At 34.5% G+C, this 9,437-nt stretch overlaps 1 protein-coding gene across 1 annotated transcript in view; it reads left to right on the forward strand.

Moving 5' to 3' along the window:
- Window positions 1–9,437, forward strand: part of LOC135212045 (rho guanine nucleotide exchange factor 11-like) — a 792,100-nt gene that overhangs the window by 776,945 nt on the left and 5,718 nt on the right. Inside the window, exons 13-14 of the mRNA XM_064245362.1 lie at window positions 7,626–7,750; window positions 9,109–9,279. Coding sequence (XP_064101432.1) covers window positions 7,626–7,750; window positions 9,109–9,279 — 296 coding nt within the window. The remainder of the gene's footprint in view (window positions 1–7,625; window positions 7,751–9,108; window positions 9,280–9,437) is intronic.

The following is a 9,437-nucleotide window of genomic DNA, read 5'->3' on the forward strand; positions in this document are numbered from 1 at the left end:
CTCTCTCTCTCTCTCTCTCTCTCTCTCGTCTCTGCTATTCTCTTCTCGTCTCTCTCTCTCTCTCTCTCTCTCTCTCTCTCTCTCTCAAAAACAACGCAACGGGAGTCCTGCTGTGTTCCGTCGATAGATTATTATCTCTTTCCTACCTTTGGAGTGGTGCGAGGATGATTGGAGACAGCAACTCTGACACAGAGAAGCCGTTCATTGGTATATTCATTCACCAAATAACTGGCAAATTGAGTGGAGTAAGCGCCTTTATTCATTAAATAGATTCGTCCTTCGATGAATGAGGAGATGGGTCTGAACCTTCAGATGACCCACTGATTGATAGGTAAACGTATCGCAGAAACCCTATTCAGTCAAACCAGACAATCATAGACGATCACTTTGACGTGAAATTGCAGTAATTATTAGAGTATTGATTGAAATTTGTCACTGCAAAAAGCGCTGCAGCATCTTTCAATTCCTTTTTATTTTATTTTATTTATTTATTTATTTTAAGACAACGCCTCTAGTAACAGGCAAGAGAAATGGGAAGCCAAATTGTGGGATATACTCGGAAAGGCCATCCCCCAGAAAGTTGGAATTTCTAGCTGGTAAGGAAAACAGAAGCAGGAGAGTCATTGGGATGCCTGGAAGTGAAAGCCTGCCCTGCCTGTCTCCAGATGGTGATAAAAGGCGGGTTGTAAAGGTTCACCTGAAAGAAGGAGAGACTCAAATTGGAAGGCTGTTTAGCCTGAATATCAGCCACGTGCATGGCGCCTTCACAATCATTTCTTAGTAGATTCTCATTGAGACTTGTGTTAGATAAAGGAGTTATTGAGCCTCTCAATAATAATTCACGAATACATTTTTTTCCATACCTGTCTGCATTGAGGAGCAAGTATGGGAGAGATCTGTGTACATTCATAGTATAGTTGCAGATAAGAATAATATTTCTTGGTAGTATTCATCTCAAGAGGTAATCAGTTTGTTGCAACTCTCCACTCCCGCCCCAAATCTCATATGTCATGGCACGCAACACACCTGAATGAACAGAAAATTCATACTTATTTTTTAACAAAAGTGTCTTTCGTCCTGAGAGGTCGTGGTGACCCCGCCAGTGGTATTTATTTATAAATGGGTGCACTAGTGGCCGGTAAGGTAGTAATAAATAACAAACTTAGCAAATATGAACCGAGTTTTTCCCATACAGCAACGATTACCATGGCTGAAGGAGATATCAAAGAATGGCGGTGAAGTCAGATCCTCGAGAACTAATTATGATATTTATATATATATATATATATATAATATATATATATATATATATTTATATATATAAAATATATACATATATATATACTAGAAGAGATGACCCCGAAAGCCCAGTAGCTCTCTCTCTCTCTCTCTCTTCTCTCTCCTCTCTTTCGCATTGATCTCAATCTCTCTCTCTCTCATATACAGTTTTGTGTCTAACAGGTGTAAATAGTCGCGAGGGACAGAAAGAGGGAGATAAATAAATAGTAACACAGAGAAAAATTTTCACATTCAAATACGCAGCATTACGAGAAGTCGATCTGTTAATTCTGTAAGGAAATAACGTCACTGAAGAGCAGGTGGCGGATATGATGCTATTCTGAGATTAGTTAACCGTTAATCTCCTGTCAGTAGCCTTAAGGATTAATGAAGCTACCTTTGATGCCATAATTGGATTATCCTTCTCAGGGAATTATGATACATCTGCCGCGGTTTGAAGTTCGTCCTTCGTCACCGCAGTTCTATTCCGTCGTTCGTTTCTGAATTTGAAAGAAAATTTTCGTGCAATTCCAAAGGTTGCAGATGTTACGCTCTTAACTTTTATTTATAATAAGAACCTTTATATATATATATATATATATATAATATATATATATATATATATAATAAGTATTATCTATATATATATATATATTATATATATTATTATATATATATATATATATATATAATGCACGCGCAAAATAATCTTAATGTTATGTAGTGGAGGGGTTTTAAGGAACCTAAGCCTTTTATGAGAGTAGCTGTTTCCTGTTACAGGGAGCAGTTTATTATAAAAGAAATGAGGAACACACACACAGACATATATACACACATATATACATATATAGATATAATATATATATATAGATATATATATATATATATATATAGATAATATATATATATATTTCAGTTGTATTCCACATAGGAAAATGAAAAAGGTATATCTCAGAAAATGCCCAACAGTTTCGTCCTCCAATGGACCTCTTCTTGGAGCGTTTATTAAGGAAAGAGATAAAGTTTACAGTGCATGCGGCCAAGAAAAGCCTAAAATGTTTTTAAACATACAGTTACCAAAAACTAGCAGTTTGAGCTACAAACTATTCAGCAGTAAAATAACAATAAAAACAAGAATAGCAGTTGAGCAAATGAAAAATACAAAATATCTAACGAGGTAATACATCCATTTGAAACAGCATAACATACAGTACATATTAAACAAGCATATACTATATGATAGTTAATGGATAACATTATCAAATTTGTACTGACGTTTCATGACATGTAAGATAAAAGGATCTAATTTATACAAACCAGGCGATAAATTAAAAGTTTTTCCTTTGCTGTGAACAATGCAAGCTGTCTCTATCAAATTTCTTTCAATAAAACCTGTGCTCTTAAACAAAATCTTTGACCCGAGCCAGTCAATCGGTGCATTACATAAACTACTATGAACACATAAAGCATTACTCGTATTATTTGTTCGTATATTATATTTATGATTTAAAATGCGTTTTTCGAGTGTCTTCCCAGATTGTCCTATATAAAAACTACCGCACTTGCATGGGATCTTATATATGACTCCTTCATTGTTCTCCGGACTATTATGAATTAAAGTTTTACCAATGGTGCTGGATATGAAAAAGTTGTACTAAAACCAAGTAACCTTAGGGGTAGACTATAGATTCTAATGTGGGATGGTATGGGAAACATAAAATCCAGTTTTCTGTTTTTCTCCTCATATGAATAAAATGTTTTTCGTGCTAACTTTAGACTGTAATCAATATCTTCCAATTTAAAATTATTTTCAATACCAACTTGATATATAAATTCTAGTTCCTCATTGATAAATTCCGGACTGCAGATATTAAGAGCTCTAAGAAACATTGATCTTAATGCTGAGAGTTTTACTTCTACTTTGTGTGAGGAGTAATTGCTAATAATAAGATTGTTATTAGTAGGTTTTCTGTATATTTTAAACTTGTAGCTAGAACTTACAACTGACCTCACAACTGTAACATCCAAAAATGAGATAACACCATTGTCTTCTTCGTCAACCGTAAAAGTTATAGAGGGAACTAAATTATTGAGGTCTCTTAAAATCTTCTGAATGTCAATAGAAGTTTTCAGTACCGCAAATACATCGTCAACATATCTAACCCAGAAAACAATATCTGCCATAATTGAATTAGCTATTCTAGATTCATAAAATTCCATGTAAATATTTGATAATACTGGGGACAAGCAATTACCTATCTGCATTTTGTCGGTAAAATTTGCCATTAAAAATAAAACAAGTGTCAACCACGCACAGTCTGATTAGTTCTAAAATTACGTGATTAGGCAAAGACATGACATGTTTATTTAGTTCGCCATTTAAAAATTCTAAGACGTCGTTGACAGGTACACAGGTGAACAGACTTTTAACATCAAAGCTTACCATTATTTCATCATCTTTTGGAGTTTTCCCGATTATTCTGTTTACAAAATCTAAATTATTTTCAACATGCGAATTAGATATTGTACCTACAAGTGGTTGCAATAATGTTACTAAGAATTTAGAAAGTTTGTAAGACACTGAACCAATAGTACTAATTATAGGACGTAATGGTTGTCCTTCCTTATGGGTTTTAACTGTACCATACAAATAGGGAAGTCTAGCATTCACAGTAGTAAACGTACTAACCATATATTGATTGTTCCCAAATATCTTTCTCAATCTTTTATGAAACTTGGCATTTACTCGCTCACAAGGATTAGAAATCAAATGTTCATACGTATCTTGGTCATTTAACAGAATGTTCATTTTATCAACATAGTCTCCTCGATCCAAAACAACAACAACATTAGCTTTATCTGCCCTGGTTATGTGGATATCTTTGTCTTTTCTGAGTGAGTCCAAAGCCTTATTCAGACGTTTCGGAAAGAAGTTAAAAGTACAATGTACTGAGTATGCACCATACACAACACCTCTGGCCAAATTTAGTGCATTCAATATATCCGGTTTATCAGTATAGCATTTCTCTTTGATAATAAACTGTTTGCTGATTTCCACTATATCAGGTTTTCTCGTTGAATTATTGAATTTCAGTCCCAGTTCTAATACACACTTCTCATTTTCACTTAAAACTTTGGACGACAGATTAAGGTAGTTGGTATTTTTCCCATATGTATATAATATATATATATATATATAGATATATATATAGACTTGTATTTATTGACGTCAGATATATCAGCATGGATGAGCAGGGACATGTTTGGAGTACCAGTATCAAAAGTTATAATTAATTCATTATTACATTATTTACAATATAGAAAATATTTCCAATAAAATTAGAATGTATGTAATGACTAAACGTAATGAAGATTAAAAAAAAAGGATCAAATAAAAGAAAATAGGATCGAATTACAGAAATATTCAAAAATGAAAACAGAAGACTTCACTGATGTGCATGCCTCCAGAAAATAGAAATTCAGAAACACGGTGGTGATGTGTAGCCACATTTGTGGCATAAACCTTCCAAAATATCGATGTCAACAACTGACTAGGACTAGGCAGGGGCCGAAACTGAAAAATCTCAAGTGACAGATGGATGGTTATTAGCTTCGCTGTGTTCTGGATTCGCTATAAAATTAGGCCTTGTTAGATAATTATCCCTGTTCGGAAGAACTATTCTGGATGATCTGTTGGTTCAGCCCACGCAAGTGGCATCAGTTGACACATTGGCACTTATTGACAAGACTGAACCAGAGGCTTGTTGGGAGTGAGTCTTTAATTTTAAGAAGATACCAAGCCCCTCCCCCGCCTTTTTTTTAAAACAGGAGCATGGGCATTCGAGAACATCTTCCGCAATTACTGGTATATGACATTAGGTTTTTTTCTCTTTCCCGATTGTTTTTTCCCCTTTCATTGATGAATAGTTGGTAAAACTGTTTCTCAATGTAGGTATTTATGTAAACTAGGGGAGAACCATTTTTCTTCACCATTGATCTGAAGAATTCTAATTCTTTGTGCAAGTCGGCAGATGCGGGCAGATTTTGTATGTTCTTGTTACGGATGTCACGATTAGGTTCATCTTATATTGTGCAGGTGAAGCAGAAAATTATGGCACGAGTTCACCATAGGGAGAATTAGTTATTAACTTCTGTGTTAGAAAATATATTTTTTCAGATCTCATGGCAAAACCAGACATTCTTGTCTTTAAATTATAACAAAGGTCTCACTTTAATCATAAAAACGTGCAATCGTTCAACAACTTATCTTCCATACCATGCATTATGAGCATCGTCCACATTGCCCCTCTGTCTTCTGTCATCAACGTTTCCTAGGACCCTGTCTGCAAAATACCTGCACTGTTCTTTCCTTATCAGTTCTTATGTCGTACGACTTATTTTGTCAATCAAAATATCATATTCCCTCCTTGGTACAGTAGGGAACGTTATTCATCCGTAATGCTTATAGTCACCTCTACTTCTTTTATATTTATTCAGTGGAATGATTATTCCTCTCCCTCATTCCATTTAATTGTCTCTCACTTTTTAATCTTGTTATCTCCTGGTGTCTTTCCATTCTTCAGCCTCTTGGTTGTTCTTTCGTCGTTACCAGTCACTTCCACCAGCATTTTTCAACATACTACACTAACTCCCCTAACCCTCTCCACTCCTCAGGTATTCAGTTGTGCATCTCTTCCATCCTCTACTTTCAGCAAAACTTCAGAACGATCCATCCATCGACCTAGGAAGATATTCACTTCAAAAACCATTTGTCCTATGGGACCTTTAAGCCTGAAATCCTTTTGTTCATTAAATTTTGTTGTGCATTCGTCTCCCGGATCCCGATTATTTATTCTCCCCAGAGTCCTTATTCACCCTTTCGCCCTCTCTCCTTCTGATTTTATAGTTGCCTTCCTTTTCTCTCTTACTTTCTACATATTATTACCCTGCCAGGTAACCGGACCTGAAATAGTTTTCGGTTTCCTTTCACTAAAACTTTACCTTGATTGTTTTTAATCATTCTTTCTTTGCCTTACACACACACACATTATATATATATATATAATGTGTGTGGGTGTGTAATATATATATATATATATATATATATATATATATATATATATATATATATATAATGTGTGTGGGTGTGTAATATATATATATATATATATATATATATATATATATATAATATGATGTGCGATTGAATGTATGCTTATATATATATATATATATATATATATATATAATATATATATATATATATATATATATATATATATGTATATATACGATATATATGCATGTATAAATTGTATGTTTTTTCTCATCTCTTGCAAGGAAAGGCTCAAAAGGTTTGAGAGACGTAGTAAAAAGCTCATCAGATATGAAAGTAGGTTTCCAGACATTGATATTATATTAAGCATTTGAAATAAAGAAAGGTACTTGTCTCCTGTAATCAAAAGGACTAAGTTTATACAAGAACATTTCAGCCTTTGAACAATATTGTCATACTGACACAAACCTGAAGCAACCATAACCCTCGAAACGTTCATAAAAGTTAGTGTATAAATGGCCGATATTGGATTTGTTGGAAGATCAGAGCTGATAGACGACAAAAGAGCAATATGATACTGAGTGGGAATACTAGAGGTTTGCTGGAACTCTTTAGACGGTAATATAGAATGGTATAACTTCCACAAATACAAATACTGTATACAAAATAATGTAAAATAACGTTTGATGATAAAGTGGGAGAAATGAAGAAAGTAACAGAATAGAAATGTTTAGATAAAAAGTCTTCAGATAGTAGAAGCAATAAATAACAAAGGCGCTGGGCTAAGAGAACCAGAAGCCGTTATGGCAGACTGCCAAAGGTCCTAATGGTGTTAGGGGGGGCGACAAAAAGATTCCTCAAAGTCCGACAACGATGAAGAACCGTTCTCAGAACAGGAATGATTTCCGGTGAACTTCGCCCTTTGGAAGATCTCCGTTGATGTGAAAGAACCGAAATATTGAGAGGGGTGGTTTCTCTTTCGTTAGGAAAAAAAATGGAGGTAATCTTACATATATTAAAGGTACTTTCTTAAGAGGAGGATTAAAATCACTCGGTAAAAAGTTGTTTCTCTTTACGTTGTACTAAATAGATTTTTGTTAGTGTAAGTTGTCAGATAGTTTTTGTGATCTTCGTCGTGAATGTAACCCTAATTTTAATTTTGGCCCTGTATATTTAATGTCCTGATAAGTTATTTTTATAAATGAAGAATTTTGATTAAAAAAACATGAGATTCAGAGTACGTATGCATGACCCAACCCAACGTTTTTCACAAGATTATCTTCTCTTTCAGGGGAGCTGGACGACAAAATGAAATGGCTGAAGAACTTTGAACGACTTTTGGAAATCCAAAGAAATATCGTTTGGCCTCCCGTCACTGAACTTGACCCAAAGGTGTACATTCCAGAATTCCTCAAGGTGAGATCCTTTATTTAGTGTTACTTCCACTCAATCAGATTCGTCTGTGAACTGTAGAGTCCAAAATTGCTTCGCATAGAAATTCGGTCTTTCATGTTTGGTTCAGAGAAACGCATCCATGAAAAATCTAATACCCTGGTCTTGGACGATGTGCTAAATTTGTTTACTGCTTGATTGTTTTGCCATTGAGACTGTATTAAGTTATAAGTATCCAATGTATTGAATTGGCAGCAAATTCATACATACTTTTTTTATATTCAAGAAAGGAATCACAAACTTATTGAATATGCTATTTCATATATATTTTTCAGTCTGCTTTTGGAGCGGAAAAAGAAGTGGTGTTGCAGTTGAAAAGAAATGGCTAATAATTTTGAGATCTATAGAGTACAATTCCTTTTTGAAATTTATATTAGCCCTTATTTTTATGCGTCATTACTGCGTCTTCCAAGCAATGCTGTGCATGAAGTGGAAATTCTAGTGAGAATTCGTTAGTTATTTGGTCATATTTAACTGTTTTGAAAAAAAACAGAAAAAAATACTCTGTTGACTTAGTCACAAGTGTTAAAAAAACGAGAATTGAAACGTAGACGATCTAAAGCCAATTAATAAGAGGAATTAAGTCTTTACAAATAATAAAAATTACAAAAAAAGACTGGCCTTGCAGAATTAAGTTAGTAACGTTTGTCTAGTTACTTGGAAAAATTGAATAGACATCTACATTGTTGGATATTGTCGAATTGGAATCGTTTTATTTCAGGGTATGTGTAAAATAAACGTTCAAGTAATTTGCATAAAATTAACTGGAAGCACCATACGGGTTTCATTAGAACAGTTGTATAATTAACCATTAATGGGTTTCATGCAATATATGGTCTATGATGACCTTATAAGAGTTTAATGATGGACAATTTGCTCAGATAGAATTTATGATTTATTTATTAGAATGAAAATGTACAAAATGAGTAATGTGCATGTTTAACAGCAATAAAGATTATTTCCAATAGAATATAGCGTATTTATTTTAATTTTCGTTAGTGAAACAAGGCTCTGTTTGATTGTAGATTTTAGCACGTTTTCATTTATGTTAAAAGTTAAGAATATAATGTTTACAACTTGCATGCATCTCGAGTAAGCTGGAGGTCGGATTATGCCTTGTTTCAATTATGTTTAAAAAAAGTATTAACCCGGATGAATTAAAAAGTAATTGAAGTCTGGAAATGAAAAATTTCATTTCCACCTGTCAGTCACAGATAACTTTTGATTTCATTTCGTCATTTTTAGACTCGTTGCATTAGAAATTAGACATGGTCGTTGAACCGTTTAATGAGTCACCTTGACAAACTAATCTGCGGTTTCAGGGCGCCATCTCGCGGCAGCCGTGCGAACGTCTGATCGTATCGCCCCGGCGCCAGATCATCTTGGAAGGATCTCTGCACATGCTCGACAACAACAAACCGCAGGAGATGTACGTCATCCTGTTCGACGACATGCTGCTTGTTACCCGTAGGAAGAAAGGACTACATAAAAAGGTAATGAACTCTTATTCCGAGGAGTCCTGCGCGAAAGGTAAGAGTAGGGGGCATTCCGAGGAGTCCTGCACAAAGGATAAGAGTAGGGGGTATTCCAAGAAGTCCTGCACAAAGGGTAAGAGTAGGGGGCATTCCAAGGAGTCCTGCGCAAAGGGTAA

Source organism: Macrobrachium nipponense, chromosome 40 (genome assembly GCF_015104395.2).
Source record: "Macrobrachium nipponense isolate FS-2020 chromosome 40, ASM1510439v2, whole genome shotgun sequence".
NCBI classification, from domain to species: Eukaryota; Metazoa; Arthropoda; class Malacostraca; order Decapoda; family Palaemonidae; genus Macrobrachium; species Macrobrachium nipponense.